The 15,008-nt window shown below is 49.3% G+C and overlaps 4 protein-coding genes across 6 annotated transcripts in view; 3 read left to right on the plus strand and 1 right to left on the minus strand.

Annotated features, from left to right (window-relative positions):
* The window catches only part of LOC141990590 (pre-mRNA-processing factor 39-like), a 26,655-nt gene extending 25,413 nt beyond the window's left edge, over window positions 1-1,242 (plus strand). The window contains exon 14 of one of the 2 annotated variants that reach the window (XM_074957957.1): window positions 657-1,242. In XM_074957957.1, coding sequence (XP_074814058.1) covers window positions 657-719 — 63 coding nt within the window. In that variant the 3' untranslated portion in view covers window positions 720-1,242. The remainder of the gene's footprint in view (window positions 1-656) is intronic. The other variant, XM_074957958.1, reaches the window with a different exon arrangement.
* Window positions 1,176-6,070, minus strand: MRPL49 (mitochondrial ribosomal protein L49). Of its 2 annotated transcripts, none has more exons than XM_074957961.1 (4): window positions 5,931-6,070; window positions 5,543-5,708; window positions 2,864-2,988; window positions 1,176-1,710 (listed from the first exon to the last, which is right to left on the minus strand). In XM_074957961.1, the coding sequence occupies exons 1-4, from the start codon at window positions 6,009-6,011 to the stop codon at window positions 1,564-1,566; spliced, it is 519 nt and encodes a 172-aa protein (XP_074814062.1). In that variant the 5' UTR covers window positions 6,012-6,070; the 3' UTR covers window positions 1,176-1,563. The 2 variants fall into 2 exon arrangements, with proteins under 2 accessions (XP_074814062.1, XP_074814061.1); XM_074957960.1 differs by having other exon boundaries at window positions 1,178-1,710; window positions 5,916-6,068.
* Window positions 6,071-6,136: 66 nt separating this feature from the next.
* Window positions 6,137-10,368, plus strand: FAU (FAU ubiquitin like and ribosomal protein S30 fusion). Its single transcript, XM_074957962.1, has 5 exons — window positions 6,137-6,207; window positions 7,683-7,770; window positions 8,860-9,004; window positions 9,916-9,971; window positions 10,206-10,368. Exons 2-5 carry the CDS (start codon window positions 7,696-7,698, stop codon window positions 10,329-10,331), a joined length of 402 nt encoding a protein of 133 aa, XP_074814063.1. The 5' UTR covers window positions 6,137-6,207; window positions 7,683-7,695; the 3' UTR covers window positions 10,332-10,368.
* A 1,266-nt stretch (window positions 10,369-11,634) lies between these two features.
* On the plus strand, window positions 11,635-13,160 carry ZNHIT2 (zinc finger HIT-type containing 2). Its single transcript, XM_074959761.1, has one exon. It carries the CDS (start codon window positions 11,650-11,652, stop codon window positions 12,928-12,930), a length of 1,281 nt encoding a protein of 426 aa, XP_074815862.1. The 5' UTR covers window positions 11,635-11,649; the 3' UTR covers window positions 12,931-13,160.
* Window positions 13,161-15,008: the final 1,848 nt, after the last annotated feature.

The raw sequence follows: 15,008 nt of genomic DNA on the forward strand, positions 1-15,008 counted from the left end.
GTTCAGGATTCCTGGGTTCTATTCCTAGCTTGGAAAGTTTTCTGGTGGTTAGCAGGAGGGCTAACTCTCAGCCCCTCTGTGTTCTAGTCCCAGTTCTGGAAGGGGAATGAGCTTTTTGTGGCTAGAACAGGAAGTCAGGGCTCTCAGGTTTTATTCTGACCTCTACCATTGACTCACTGACCTCCTGTTCTCATCCCAGTTTTATTTGCCTATGGGATTTGCTCCACAATTACACATTCTTAGCCTTCATAAGGTGTAAACTTCCCTGCTCCAGCCCCAATAACTGATTGGTGTTAGTAAGGAAGTTCCCCTAAGGGCAGATGATCCCATGATAGTTTCTGACAGCAGGGCAGCTACTGCAGGATATGGGACTAGATGAATGGTTGGTCTGATCCAGTATGGCAGACTCTTCACTTTCCTATCCTCATCCAGTGTTACTGTGAGCTGTTTAGAGTGGTCATATTGAACTCCAGAGATGGATGAAGTGCTTCCTTTATGTATAGTGTTTGGATCCTTTGGGTTAAGGGTGCTGTAGAAATGTAATTCTTTATGATGGCCTCACTGTCAAAGGAATTTCCTTGGTGCTGGGGGAGAAGTTAGTCTCATGCTTCACCTCACTCTGATAATAACTAATACCTCTTTTGTTTCAAATGTAGAACTACGGCGTCTACGGGTATCAAAATCCATGGAACTACAGCCAATATTACTCTCAGAGCTGAAAGTGACACCGTGTGAGACGCGTGACCGGTTCTAAAGATCAAGGAGCAGCCACTTTACACTTGCTTCCAAGAAAACAAGAAGTGAAAGGAAAGTGGCTGTTGACTGTAAGAGAGGGAAACTGAACTGCCTTGTTAAAAAGCCCCATTTCTCCTCTCATTGCAGTGAGCTGCCCTAACTCCTTCCTTAGCCCACATTATGAACCGGGTTAGATCATGTCTGGCCTTCACCTCCAATGGCAGCCAGGGTGGGCACTGCCTCTTTGCACTGAACTGATCTCTTTTAGATGGAAATGTCTAAGAATCCCTTCCTGTATACAGTGAACTCAAACTGGCCTCACTGCAACACAATGGGGATCCAAAAGCTGAACTCATTTGGCAGCAGCAACAAAGGAATGATCCCTTATTGGAGCTCATAGAGCAGAACTTTTTTTTTTTTACATTAACTTTATTGCAACAGTCACCCAGGGAAGGGTCATTTTGTAAACTTTTCCTGTACATTTCATGTGGTATAAATAAACGTGCAATTAATCAGACATTGTTCTTCAGCGCAGCAGAGGTTGGAGTTTTGTTCACTTTCATGGGGATGTTATAGTACAGCTCCCTCTCTTGGCAAAAAGCATTGTGCTACTAGGACATTATGTGGACACTTCCCCCTTTTCTGGATGGAGTGTAATATGGAGGTTACTGGGACCTTGTTGTGCCCCTGTGGATCCTTGCTGCTTTTGCATAAAAAGTAAGACTGGTTCATCTGGGTCGAGAATAGCTCTGAGCAAGAAAACACATCCTCCTCAGAAGGGGATAGATAGCATCAATCAGCACAAAGAAAACAGGATAGTTGGTTTATTTAAAACCCCTTGTTCAACAACCACTCTTTCAGTTCATTGTCAAAATAGCCCTTGATACGGATGCTGCAGGTGATTTCGTTGACTTGAATAGGTGGTGGTTTCCCAGCGAGCTGAGTGAGGAACTCCTTAACTTCCTCTTCCAGGGCCTGAGGTTAAAGAAACAGAACAAGAATACAGTCTCAATATAACTATCAAATAATGACAGCCCAAAAGTTTAGGCATCAAACACTAGGCCATGCTTTCAGCAGTTAAGAGCTAGTTTGACTGTCTTCGTTTAAAGCTGTGTAAGGCATAACACTAAACAGTTCAGAGATGTTATGTTGTTAATTAGGTCTTGTAGGAGCTGCCAGAACAGCAGTGTCAGTGCTCCAGCTAGTCTGGAATTTTGTTTCCTGGGGTGGTAGATGATTCGCTAACAAATATAACTCTCCATTTTCTGCATCCACACAAGGAGGAAAGTGATCTCTCCTCAAGAAAAAAAGCTTTGCTCCTTATCCTGGACTAGTATAGCATCCCTATTAGCTTTTTCCTAACTAATATCACTGTAGTGGCTGTTACCCTGGGGAATATGTAACTCTCTTCCAAAGCTATATTTAGGGCCCTACCAAATTCATGGCCATGAAAAACGTGTCAAACCATGAAATCTAGTCTTTTGTGTGCTTTTACCCTGTACTATACAGATTTCATGGGCGGAGACTAGTGTTTCTCAAATTGGGGGTCCTGACCCACAAGGCAGTTGTTGTTTTAGTGGGTTATGGTATTGCCATCCTTACTTCTGTGCTCATACCATGCCATGCTACCCTTACTTTTGCGCTACTGCTGGCAGCAGCTCTGCCTTCAGAGCTCTGCTCCTGGCCAGCAGCTGCCATTCTCCAGCTGCTCAGCTCTGAAGGCAGTGCTGCCACCAACAGCGCAGAAGTAAGAGTAGTAGTACAGCAACCAACCCACACCCCCTCCCCAGTAACCTTGCGATTCTCCCCTCCCCACTCCTTTTCAAGTCAAGACTCCTACAATTACAACACCATGAAATTTCAAATTTAAATAGCTGAAATGAAATTTACCATTTTTAAAATCCTGTGACTATGAATTTGACCAAAATGAGCTGTGAATTGGTAGGGCCCTAGCTATATTCCTGTGATTGGCTGTGAAACTGACTTCTGCAGGATACATTCAATATACTTTCTCCTATTATTAAATTTGCTTTCCCTTTTGGGGTAAGGAGAATCACCGAATATGCATTGTTTAAGAATCTGTATTATCACTGGTAGGCTGTTAGGAATGCGTTGGAATGGCACATACCCAGATATCTCCTTCGATTTTCCTGATGACAGTCATCCTCCTGTTGCCACTGGTGATGTCCTTATAGACTGGAACGTTGTGCATGCGGGAACGTCTCACAAAGTAAGGAAGGGCAGGTGGAGTATCTAACCAAAAAAACCTGATTTCAACTCTAGGCCAGAGCACTGTTTGCTCTGCATGCTCCACTAGTGAGCCCAGATCAGAAAAGTGACCCTGGTGAAGCTCAAGTCATCTCAGTTTACAACTCTACTCTCTGTACTACAAACTCCCAGTACCATCTAAAATCCAACTGGGTTGTTCCTGGCTAAACCAGTCACTGGTAAAAATGCAATCAGAATTTAGCTGACATGCATTATGGCAAAACAGATGCCTGCTCATATGCCAGTAGCTTTGCTAAAAAAATCTGACTGGAATAAATTTTAGTCACTTTTCTGATACCAACTGCTTAACAAGGCTTGTATTTCTCAAGCTTTAGAAACAGAGGGGTAAGCCTATTCCAGTTAAAGAGGCAGCATAACCTGCTGGAAGGACTACTACAAGCCTTGATCACTTTTTCTGTACCTTACTCTTAAAGCCACAAATCCTTGAAATAAAACATGCAAGCAACAGTGACGGTAGCTCAAATTAAGTTACAGGAAGCGAGAACAGAGTTAAGGGCCAGTTTGTGTTGTTAGAAGTTTAAAAAAAAAAATACTGCAGGTTGGATGCCTTCTGATCTGAGAAAATGTATCTTTTTGCTCTAGGCTCATATAGCCTTTAGGGTTATGCAGCACTATGGGGGGAAATTTTCAAAGAGACAAATGGCACCCACCTCTAACTGTATGAAAACTTCCTCAGACTAAAAATAATAATCTGAGTCATAGGAATATAGCACTGACACCAAAACCCTCCACTTTAATATCACATGGAAAAATGTTTTAAGAAGCATACGGGACTTGCCAACATTCAGTGCATTTACTGCAGCATAACCCATAATCTGGTGGAAAAAACACAGGCATGACACTAGTTCCCTTTCACTTAGGGGCACTGGATGTTCTAAGATACTCTAGAACAGTGGTCACCATGATCCCAGAGGATCTCCCAGTCGATCGCAGTCTCTGGCAGTGTAGCGGGGCTGCTGCTAAGACTTGCTCTCTGTCTGCCCCAGCCCCAACACGGCTCCAGAAAGCAGCCAGTGCGGGCCCCAGGGGCGGGGGAGAGCAGGGGTCTCCCTCTGCATACTATTGCTACCTGCAAGCACTGCCCCCGTAGCTCCCATTGGCCAGGAACAGGGAGCTGTGGTCAATGGCAGATGCAGGGGCAGCGCTTGCAGAGCCATGTGCCCCCTGCATGGGCACATTGGTCCCTTCCAGGAGTGGAGTGGGGCAGACAGCCTGCCTTAGCCTCGCTGCGTTGCTGACCAGGAGCAACCCACGGTAAGTGTCACCCAGCAGGAGGCTGCACCCCAGAGCCAGCACCCCAAGCCCCCTCCTGCACCCTGACACTCTGCCTCAGCCCTGACCCCCCCGTACTGAAACTCCCTCAGAGCTTGCATCTCTTACCCCCTACTACACCCCAACTCCCTGCTCCAGGCTCAGCCCAGTGCTCCTTCCCACAGTGAACCCCCCAGCCCAGAGTCCGCACCCGCTCCTGAACTTCAACCCTCTACCCCAGCCCAGTGAAAGTGAGTGAGGTTGGAGAAGAGCGAGTAGTGGAGATGGGGGGATGGAGTGAGTGGGGCAGGTCTTTGGGAAAGTGTGTGTGTGGGGGGGTGTTGATGCTGGGTTGCCCTGAAATTCAAAAAAGTGACCTTGCGCATAAAAAGGTTGGAGACCACTGCTCTAGCTCAGGCCAAAGCTGGTCTTCCTCACAACAGCACCATTTTGGACTCATTTTATTGGTGGGAGGAGCTAGTCAATGCAGAACTGGGATACAGGCACAGCATACTAAATCAGCACTCAACAACAAAAACAGCGAGGAGTGCGGTGGCACCTTAAAGATTAACAGATTTATTTGGGCATAAGCTTTCGTGGGTAAAAAACCCACTTCTTCAGATGCATGGAGTGAAAATTACAGATACAGGCAAATATATATTGGCACATGAAGAGAAAGGAAGTTCTCCACATGTAAGGTAACTGTCTTCACGTACCAATATATATTTATGCCTGTATCTGTAATTTTCACTCCATGCATCTGAAGAAGTGGGTTTTTTACCCACGAAAGCTTATGCCCAAATAAATCTGTTAATCTTTAAGGTGCCACCGCACTCCTCGCTGTTTTTGTGGATACAGACTAACACGGCTACCCCTCCGATACTTGGCATTCAAGAACAGTTGCTACAAGTAAGCTTGGCAGAATTTGATTATTTGTTTGTTTTTGATGGATAATATCAATGTTTTACGCAGCTTTTTCAATTTAAATTTTCAGTTGTGCAAAATCATGGATTTGAAGCATTTTATTGATTTAAATGTTCACAGTTGTGGGAAATTAAAGACATATTGAAATTCAAAGTTAAAGCTTTATATCCATTAAAATACAAACTCATCACATATCAAAATATACAAAGTAAATATCCTTAAACCAAATTAAGTTCTTAAGCAGTATTTTTAGGTGGACTATCTGTAAATGTCAATTATCAATAGCAATATTTCAGTGGTTTGGGTGCATGCAGTGAAATTGACGGGTGCCCCATACGGTTACCTGATGGCGCTCTCCAGCCAGACGGGGTGGGGTACTGGGCGTGTTTGGGGGGAGCAGGAATTCTGGTGGGTGGAATGAGTCTCTCCACAAATTTATATTCTTCAGTGGATTCCACAATCCCGGGATAATGGGGGTGGTGGGTCTCAGTTTTGTCCCGGGACGGATTCTGAAATGTAAGGGGGGGGAGGGTAAACAACCGTCAGGTGCTATCCCGCCTGCAGCAGCCACGCGCTGCCTGTCCCGCCCCACGGCGGGCGCCGTTTCAGTGCGGGGCAGGAGAGCCACCCTCTAGCCGCGTAGCGCTGTGGGGGGGGGGAGTCCGGGCTGCAGGCGGTAAGGACGATCCGGCCACCTGAGCCCCCGTCCGCGGTACCTGCTGGGGAGTCACCTGCAGCAGCCGCCGGGCCCCAGCGCCCCACACGCTGCCCGGCCGCCTCCTCAGCCCCGCTAGGGCTACGGTCGCCGCCATTTTGCTGCTGCGTCCGGCTAGGACCGCGGGGGGGTTGTGACGTAAAAATAGGACGCCTCCGCGGGCGACAGCCGATTGCGTATGACGTGACGCTTTACGCACCGCGCTCGTCTCCCTGTACGTATATCAGCGTGCGCGCTCCTAGTCAATTCCTTTTTCTTTCTGGCTCCATTTTGTACGGTGGCGGCGTCTCGTGGTGAGTGAGGCCTCGGTGTCCTGCCCGCCTGAGAGCGCGGTCTCGGGGCGCTCCGCGGGCCTGGATCAGGTGGTGGGGGACGCCGGCGGGAGCGTTGGTTTGGTGAGAGGGACGGCTGGGGAGGGCAGGGATTCAGAGCGGGGCGGGGCGGGACGGGACACGAAGCAGCCCTCGCCTCTCCCGTCCCCCGGCGACTCGTGGTTCGGGGGCGGCAGGGGGCGGCTGGCCGCTGTGGTGCGGGTAGGACACCCCTTGGGTGAGTGAAGGGAGGAGGCTCCCCCGCCTCTTCTTCCGGTGGGCCAGGCGCCTCGCTGGCCTGGTCTGGAACAAGGAGGCCCAACGAGGGAAGGGCCGATGGGTCTGACAGGCAAACGGTGAGAGGGGTTGAGGCTGACTCATGTCCTGGATTGTGACTGGTGAGGAGATCTCTGGATGGTGCCGGGTGCCTTGTGTCGCCCCCCCAAGTTGCTGGTGATTGGGGAGTGGCTCCCCATTCTGCATCTCTTGGTAAAGTTGGCTAGCTCAGCTGGGCACTTTTAATCCTCATTCCCTAGTGAACCACTCCTGGCTTCTATCCCCAGATCTGGGAAGAAAGTGGAGTCAGTGGGTGTTAGAGCAGGGGAGGGCTGGGCGTCAGAACTCCTGGGTTCTCTTTCAGGGGCATGCTAAGGATGCTGCTATTAAGCTTATCCAAACTTCCACATGTTAGACAACCTTTCAAACTAATCCAGGCTCAGCAGGTGGCATTGACTTTTTACCAGTACCGTCTGTTGCTGGGGTGGCAGCAAAGTCCATCTGGGGAGGAGCATCAGTAAAGTTTCCTTGTTTATGCCCTAGCAGATCTGCTAGGGAAGGTGCAGAGACTGACTTTGTTGGGAGGGTGCAGAGACTGACTTTGGCTAGACTGTGCTTGATCTGGGGTAGTCAGAGCAGAATTCCAGGGCCTTTGGAGATTCCTGCCTTTGCCAGGGTTTGTGTATCCTGATTGCATTGTGTAAGTAATGATTTACTGCTGCAGGCTCAGTCACTTAACTCATGTTTTGATATGGGATTCACAGCTAGAGAAGGAGGCTGGAAGTCAGGTCTTCTGAGTTCCTTCACTTGCTCTTGTGTTTAAGCAAGTGACAGGACTTATGGGTTCTCTTTCTGGGTTTCACTGGCTCTGGAAGGGTGGGTGGAGGGAGTGGGGTCTAGTTTTTACAACAAGGGTGCTGGTAGTCAAGACTCCTGGGTTCTATTCCTAGGTGTTTCACTGGCTTATGGTGTCTGCTTGTTTTCTGTTTGGGTTTTATCTGTAGAGCTCCCAGTAGGTTACTGGGTAGCTGCGGTGAAATCTGACAAGTAAGCTGCTTGTCTCTCTCGGCCTGTCTAATGCAATGTAGCCACAGAATGCGACACCTAATGTTTTTAGCCTGCTGTGGGAATGGCCTGATCTCGGGTAACTTGCCGTAACTCTTCTTGTTCTGTCCACTCAGCATAGCTGGAACCATGCAGCTGTTCATCCGTGCTCAGAACCTGCACACCCTTGAGGTGTCTGGACAGGAAACAGTAGCTCACATTAAGGTAAGGATTTGCTAGCCACATACTTTCTTTGTGCCCCACCCCATGCCACCCTAAACACCTCTGTTGGGCTTTTCAGTGCATCCTTCAGCTGATTGCTCCTGCCTGAGGGGAGGGGAAGGAGCAGAATTGCTGCTGATTTCTGATCATAAATATTGGCAAAGAAAGTATTGGGCACTGCATGTCTTTCCTCTGCTTGATCTGTGTTGAAGGTAGCCTTATGAGAGAATCCTAGGGACATGGCTGCCCAAAGCTGGAACACATCAGGCTTTGATCTTGACATTATATGCTGTGCATGTGCTCCAAGTCCAGAACTTGGAAGGAAGACTTTCACAGAAAGCCACAGTGCTCTGGAGTTGAGTCAGTAAGGGGCATTCTGCTGATTCCAGTGTCCCAGCATGGCATTGAAAAGGGCTGTGCTGCAGGGGGTGGGGTGGGATTGAGCCCAGGAGGGCTTGCTCTCACCTCTGAGTCAATGCTGGACTCAACCAGTACTCCCTGGTGTCTGCTCCTTCATAAGAAATATTAAATGTTCCTGATTGCTTATCATTAAAATACCTCTGGCACTTTGTGACACCAAGTTGTAATTTGGGTAATTGCATTTGGCCTTGCAGTTTGAATGAAGGGCTGTTAGTTTCACCCTATAACTCAGTGGTACCCCTCCCCACTGCCACTCTAATCAATTTGGTCAGGCTTTACTGTAGCTCCTGTCTGTGTCCTAGTGCATGGATTCCTTTCCCTCCATGGCATTTACCCCATTCATATCCCCAGAGACTGTTGGAATGCATCAGCTCTTTCCCTGCAAAGCCAGTCTCTACAGATCTAACTCTCCTGCTGAATCAGTTCTTCTCACTCCTGATCTGTCAGTGGGATCTGAACTCCTTCCAACCACTCAACCCTTTTAGCATTGTGCTGCCCAGAAAGAAACTCTTTGATCTGGGATACTGTGGCCCCCTGGACAGCACACCTCTACCTCATGTTATGGGGAGGATTACAGTGATGCCTGCTGACTTGAGGAAGGTGCTTGATTAGCTTTGTTCTCCTGGCCTTACTAGCTGACTGTACCCCTCTGTACCTTGTGTCTCCTATCAGGCTCACATTGAGTCCCTGGAGGGCATCGCACCTGAGGATCAGGTGGTTCTCTTGGGTGGAACTCCCTTGGAGGATGAATCTCTCATTGGGCAATGTGGCATCAGCGAGTTTACCACCCTGGAGGTGGCTGCTCGCATGCTGGGTGGTAAGTATTAAAAGGTTCTGGGAGAGGTGGACTAGACTCAATTCCCAGATAAAGCTCCTGGACAGGTGGAAGAGGTATGCAAAAGAGATCCAGCCCACTGTGCTCTTTAGCTGGGTTTCAAAAGTGGATGGCCAAGCTGTTAACTCCACCAGCTACAGCAGGGTCTTGCTAAACTAAGACCACTGTAGCCATTGGGGCTCTGAATGGTGCATGAGATGCCAGAGGACCTGGAGGATGCCTGTGTAAAACAAGCTTGCTGGGTCTCTGCCCAGTGTACAGGGATTCACATCAGACAGCACTGAGAGGCCCCTCGTATTCAGTCTGTGGCCCCCAGAGTGAATAGAATATACTGAACTCCCCTCCAGTCCAGGACTGAGGCCCGTTGGGTTGGTTGTGGGAACCTTGTCAGTCCTTTGAGGGTACATTTATACTGTGATTTTAAAAAAAAAAAAACCCACAGCACAGTCTGAGCATTGATCAGCTGACTCAGGCTGTGGGGCTAAAAATAGCAGTGTAGATGTTCTGGCTGGAGCCTGGGCTCTGAGACTCCCTGTTCACATGATCTCAGAGCCTAAGCTCCAGCCTGAGCCTGAAAGTCTATGCTGCAGTTCTGAAGCCCTGTGAGAATAAGTCAGCTGATCTGGGCCAGCCATGATCCTAGTCTTTTATTGTAGACATACCCTTAGAGGCCCCCAGTCACCCATGTGTCTTTTACAAAGGAGGTTCAGGAACCAGTTACCAGGGCACTGGTGACACATGGGTTAACTTAAAGGACTGGTGAATAAAGTGCAGGCCCTGGAATAACAAAGTTGAGATGAATCTGGCCATCAGGGCAACTGTCCCAGCCACACTGTACCTATTACCCTGTGTCCTGTGGTGCTGAGTGCAGCTCTCCTGATTTCTCTCCCCAGGTAAGGTCCATGGCTCCCTGGCTCGTGCTGGGAAGGTGAGAGGCCAGACTCCCAAGGTAAGTGATTCTTTTGGTGCATTGATGTACCCTCACCGGGGGGGGGGGGGGGAGGAGGAGCTGTTTCACCTGCTGCAGACTTTGAGGGTTTGTTGCACTTTATCAGTAAACACTTTGAGACCACCACAGCCTAGTGGTTCATGCTGTGGGACTAGGAGCCAGGAGTCCTGGGTCTAGAATGGGAGTGCCCCCTCTTGGCATGTTGCTATGCTAAATGTACTCTCTCCCTCAAAGGTTGCCAAGCAAGAGAAGAAGAAGAAGAAGACTGGCCGTGCCAAGAGACGCATGCAGTACAACCGGCGTTTTGTCAATATTGTGCCAGGCTTCGGCAAGAAGAAGGGCCCCAATGCTAACTCCTAAATGACACACCTCACCCAATAAAGCAGATGTCACCCAAGCATGCGTCTTGTGGCTGCTTTCATTCTCAGGGTCTGGGGGGGGGGGGGTGGTGGTGGTGGTGCAGGCATTCTCTTCTCCCTCCGCTTGCATGTGAGCTGGCTTTGTTCAAGATGCCCTTGAGTCCCAACCACTCCTGCCTGCCTGTGCTTCAGATTCCTATGGGGCACTTCAAGGGAGGGAACCAGCTGTGAGAGACTGAGAAGGAGCTAGGACAACTGGGGATGACCCATAGGTTGTCCTACCTGTGGTCTTCACTCTGAGTTTACATACCGCTGCATGTTCACTGAAGCCTCTGTGCATTCCATGTCCTGTAGGCAACCTTCATTACTGGCACTCCAAGCAAGCAGGGGAATGAGTGCTGGTTTTGTTTCTATGGGCTGAATTCTGAACACTCCCAGTATAAGTCTCCCTGGGGCTTCTTATTTTGGTGCCCAAAATCTAGTGGGGGGGGGGGGGAGAAACCCTTCTGGAAGCTGTAGCTAGGATGAGCAGGCAACTATTTATCCTCTGCTTAAATAGATTAGTAGAAACAAAGAACAAAAAGATTGATCGTGTGCACTAGCTCAGTCCTGTTCTCCACTTTATTTAGACTAAAGCGTGGAAGACGTGAGCAGGGCTCTAGTGCTGATCACTTCAGATAGCTCAAGTCTGTGTGCTTCTGTGCACCAGTTTCTCTATCTGTAACATAGAGATGATACTTCCAAGGCAGTTACGGCTTAATGTGTCAGTATTTGAGAAGTGCTGGGACAGAAGGGCTGAGTGTTACTCCACCTGCCTTTTCAGTAATGATGCACCACGGCCATGCTGCTGCTTTTGTTATTACTGCACCTTTGAGGGTGTATTGCTGGATCTAATTCTGGGAAGAAGGAAATGTACAGACTTTCATGGGACTCTATTCCGCAAGAACCCGATGCAGTTTTGCTGTGGCTGCCTCTGGGTGTGGAGCAGGCTTTTTTTTTTCCCCTGGCAGCTGTAGTAGTGACGCGGGTGATCAACGCTGTGATTATTCAGCTATAGGTGCCAGCCTTGTAAGGGCAGGAGCGGCCACAATGCCACCGACTGTCATACCCTGAAACAGCGTGACCCTACGCCGGGGTCGCCGGAAATAGCCGAACGGGGGGGGTGTTCCGAAGCTGAGAGGCGAAACGCCCGAGCGTTTCCGAATGTAGGGCGGAATTCTTCGAAGTTGTACGAGCGCTTCCGAGCCGAAGACAGAAATAGCCGAACCACACAGCGGCGGTTGCGAGCCCCCTCGAGCGCCTCTGAAGTGAAGGCGGAAATGCCCGAGCCGTGGCGGAAATGTCCGAGCGCTGCCAAGATGGAGGCGGCCGAGCCCTGCGGCCTGTGCCTGCGGGAGCGGGCCCCCTACACGTGCCCCCGCTGTAACACGCGTTTCTGTTCGGTGCCCTGTTACCGGGGCCACGGGGCCTGCGCCGAGGCTTTCCACCGCCGGCAGCTGCTGCTCCGGCTCCAGGGCCAGCGGGGGGACCCGGCCTCCCGAACCCGCCTGAAAGAAGCCCTGCTCCGGCTGCGGGAGCTACGCGAGCTCGGGGATGCGGAGTCCCAGTTAGGCCACGACCCTGAGGACCAGGACGACGGTCTGTGGGAGCGGCTCAGTGCGGCCGAAAAGGCCGCCTTTCAGCGCCTGCTGAGCAGCGGGGAGATTGGAGCCTTTCTGCCCCCGTGGAGGCCCTGGTGGTGGGGATGGGGCCGGGGGCTGGTCCAGGAGCTGGGGGATGCTGAGGGTGCCCAACCCCCTGCTGCCCAGAAGCCAGAGAAGAAGACCCCAGGCTCGGCACCCATCCACCAGCCACTGGTACCCCAAGGTGCTTCCCCCCCCATGGGCACCCAGCAGCCACAGGAGAGCTCAAGTATGGCACCCACCCCGCAGCCTGAAGAAATGCCAAGCCCAGTTCCTGCTGTACCTGCATCCGTTCCACCACTGAGCTCCCTGACCTGCAGCCCAGCCTCACGCCTGGTGTGTTTCCAGCTGCCTAATGTCCTTTATGCCTACGTCTTCGCCCTCACCCTCTACAATGGGGACTTGAGTGAAGATGAGCTGCTGCCTGAGTTCTCTGACATGGTCCTGGATGTCGCCGGGGCATTGGGTGCCAAGCAGGTCTTCCACTCCACAGCAGAGGCGCTGCAGGCTTCCCTCCAGGCAGTGACAGCCAGCCGGTACCCTGAGTGCCCCCTGGGGAATGCAGGTGCTATGATGGCAGTGGCCCAGATCCTGATGGGGGAGAATCAAGCCATGCAGAAAGGCTACAGCCTGGCAGCCCTCTCCCATCTTGCCAGGCTGCTGGGCAAGGCCAAGAAACTGGTGCCAACAGAGGAGCGGCTCAGGGTGTATGGCGCCAAGAAGAAGTGTGAATTTCTGCTCTCCTGGGTCAATGAGAACCAGGAATCTTTGACTGTCCTGGCCCTAGAGGTGCAAAGGGAATATAAAACCCATTTGGAGGCAGTCAAAGAAGTGGATATAGTTACCAAAGAACTGCAGAAGATGTGGGGTGGGAAACTGCCCCCTGCAAAAAAGCCATTGATCGAGGAGTTGGACTGATGGCTGGAACTTAGTCACCCCTAAAACCATCCACACTTAAAACATTGGGGGATTTGAGTGGAATTGGACCCATTTAGAGACCAGATTATTTTTTTAAGTGGGAAAAACTGAATGAACCCTCTCTTGGTGAATAGCTATTTTAGATAAATCCACCACACTGAGTCTTGGCACAAATGTTGATCTGGTTTCTAGGGAGTTGACCTGTTGCAATAAAAAGAGCAAAGCAGCTGGCTGTGTGCATTCCTGTCTTCCATTCAGCAGGACCCTTGGTGTGTTCCATGCGCTTAAAGCTTTGGCTGTTACTTTGTTGGTTTCAAAGTTGGTGTGTTTCCCACTGGTGCTGCACAAACCTCTGGCTGGTCACAGAGTCCCATACTATGTGTTTTGTATCCCACCAAGTATAGATTTTTTGCAGAAATCATCAGTAAAAGGACAGCTAGACACCACCATAGCTAGAGTTGCTGTAAACTAGAAAACTAGCATTGCAAGGACAAACATACTCTGCATCCTTACATCAGTGCTGACAGCTGTTATAAACCACTCAACTTAACAGCAATAACAGACCATGAAAAGTCCTTTCTTTCCTGTGCATTAATATGGGGGATGTATTCCCCCAAGTCCTACTCTGCATCATTAGACTGGAGCTTCAGCTGAAATAAGTAAAAAGACAGCTCCTGTTGAGAGAGAGGCCGGACCCATTCACAGCTCAGGAGAGAGTGAGAGACAGTGGCAGGAAAGAGAGCAAGTGAATATCAGGTATTTTTAAGATCTGATATTTTAATATATGTAGTCTTATCTAGTTAATATTTATTTAGCTCTCTAAGCTATTGTAACTGATCACTGTGGCAGGAACGTAAGATTGCTGGCCTGGATGAGACTCATGGTCCATCTAGTTCAGTATCCTATCTGTGACACTGCTCCAGATGCTTCAGAGGAAAGTGTAAAAACCCCACAGTAGGCAGATGTAGTGTAATCTGCCCTTGCTGCTCTGTAGGAGTTAGACTGGCTTTAAGACCTGAATAGCGAGGTTTAATATTCCTTCCATAATGTTGTTTTGAATTATGATAACTGGATATTCTTGATACTCATATAAGTAGTTTATTCCTTTTTTAATCTTGCTGAATTCTTCACCTCAATGACTTCCTGTGGCAGTGACTTTCACAGTCTAACAATATGTTGTCTGCAAAAGGTGTGTTTCATTTTATCAGTGACACAAAATGCACAGCATGGGACTTTGATTAAAGGTTTGCAGGATTGTTGGAAAATAGGCCCATTTCCAAACTGCCCTAGGATGTCACAGGTGAATTTCATGCCTCTCAAGGAGAGGGATGTTGTCCCCTAAATATTTTTGGAAAACTATTCGTGTCCCTAAGTCCCATTGGCTTGGTGTGATTAGTTAGAACTCTAACACCTTAGTCTTACACTCTGTCCTATGGGGCCGGTGATGGGTGCAAGGCTTCATAGAATGATACCCTAAGGTTTTGGTGTGAGAGAGGTTGAATTTGTAGCCCTTCAGGGCATGCTGCACAGCCTGTCTGTTCTTTTGCTTGGGGCTGAGAGCCAGCTATGGATTGAGAACCATTGGGCATTTTATTTGCAGTGGGTTGGTTGAGTGAGGGAGAATCAATGGGGAAGGGAGAAGTCATGGAAGGTCTGGGGCTTAATCCAATAGAATATGTATGAATTTAAAATAATACCTAGCTCTTATAATGGTATCCAATTGACCGCAACCCACCTCCTACCTCAAATTCCTTTGCCCAACCAAAGAAGGGTTAGGGTGTAAACTTCGAACTAGCATTAACCTATCCTGGGTGGAGTGTGATTCTATGATCTGAGAACTCCATTTGGGCACTAGCTTATGACTCAGGAGACCTGGGTTTAACTCCCTGCTCTGACATAGACTTCCAATGTGACCTTGGGAAAGCCACTTAGCCTTTCTGTGCCTCAGTTTCTTCATCAGTACATAGGGTTAATAGCACTGCCCTACCACATTGGGATGTTATGAGGATAAATACATTTAAAGGTTTTAAGGTCCTTGGATACCACTGTGATTGGGGCCATATCAGTATCCAAGTGTA

Source organism: Natator depressus, chromosome 7 (assembly GCF_965152275.1).
Source record: "Natator depressus isolate rNatDep1 chromosome 7, rNatDep2.hap1, whole genome shotgun sequence".
Lineage (NCBI taxonomy): Eukaryota > Metazoa > Chordata > Testudines > Cheloniidae > Natator > Natator depressus.

Coding starts and splice junctions, on each gene's coding strand:
- MRPL49 (XM_074957960.1), bottom strand. CDS start 6,011: ATGGCGGCGACCGTAGCCCTAGCGGGGCTGAGGAGGCGGCCGGGCAGC. Junction 2,989..5,542: donor TGGCTGGAGAGCGCCATCAG/GTAACCGTATGG, acceptor TTTTTTGGTTAG/ATACTCCACCTGCCCTTCCT. Junction 1,711..2,863: donor AAATCGAAGGAGATATCTGG/GTATGTGCCATT, acceptor CTTTAACCTCAG/GCCCTGGAAGAGGAAGTTAA.
- FAU (XM_074957962.1), top strand. CDS start 7,696: ATGCAGCTGTTCATCCGTGCTCAGAACCTGCACACCCTTGAGGTGTCT. Junction 7,771..8,859: donor AAACAGTAGCTCACATTAAG/GTAAGGATTTGC, acceptor GTCTCCTATCAG/GCTCACATTGAGTCCCTGGA. Junction 9,972..10,205: donor TGAGAGGCCAGACTCCCAAG/GTAAGTGATTCT, acceptor TCTCCCTCAAAG/GTTGCCAAGCAAGAGAAGAA.
- ZNHIT2 (XM_074959761.1), top strand. CDS start 11,650: ATGCCCGAGCCGTGGCGGAAATGTCCGAGCGCTGCCAAGATGGAGGCG.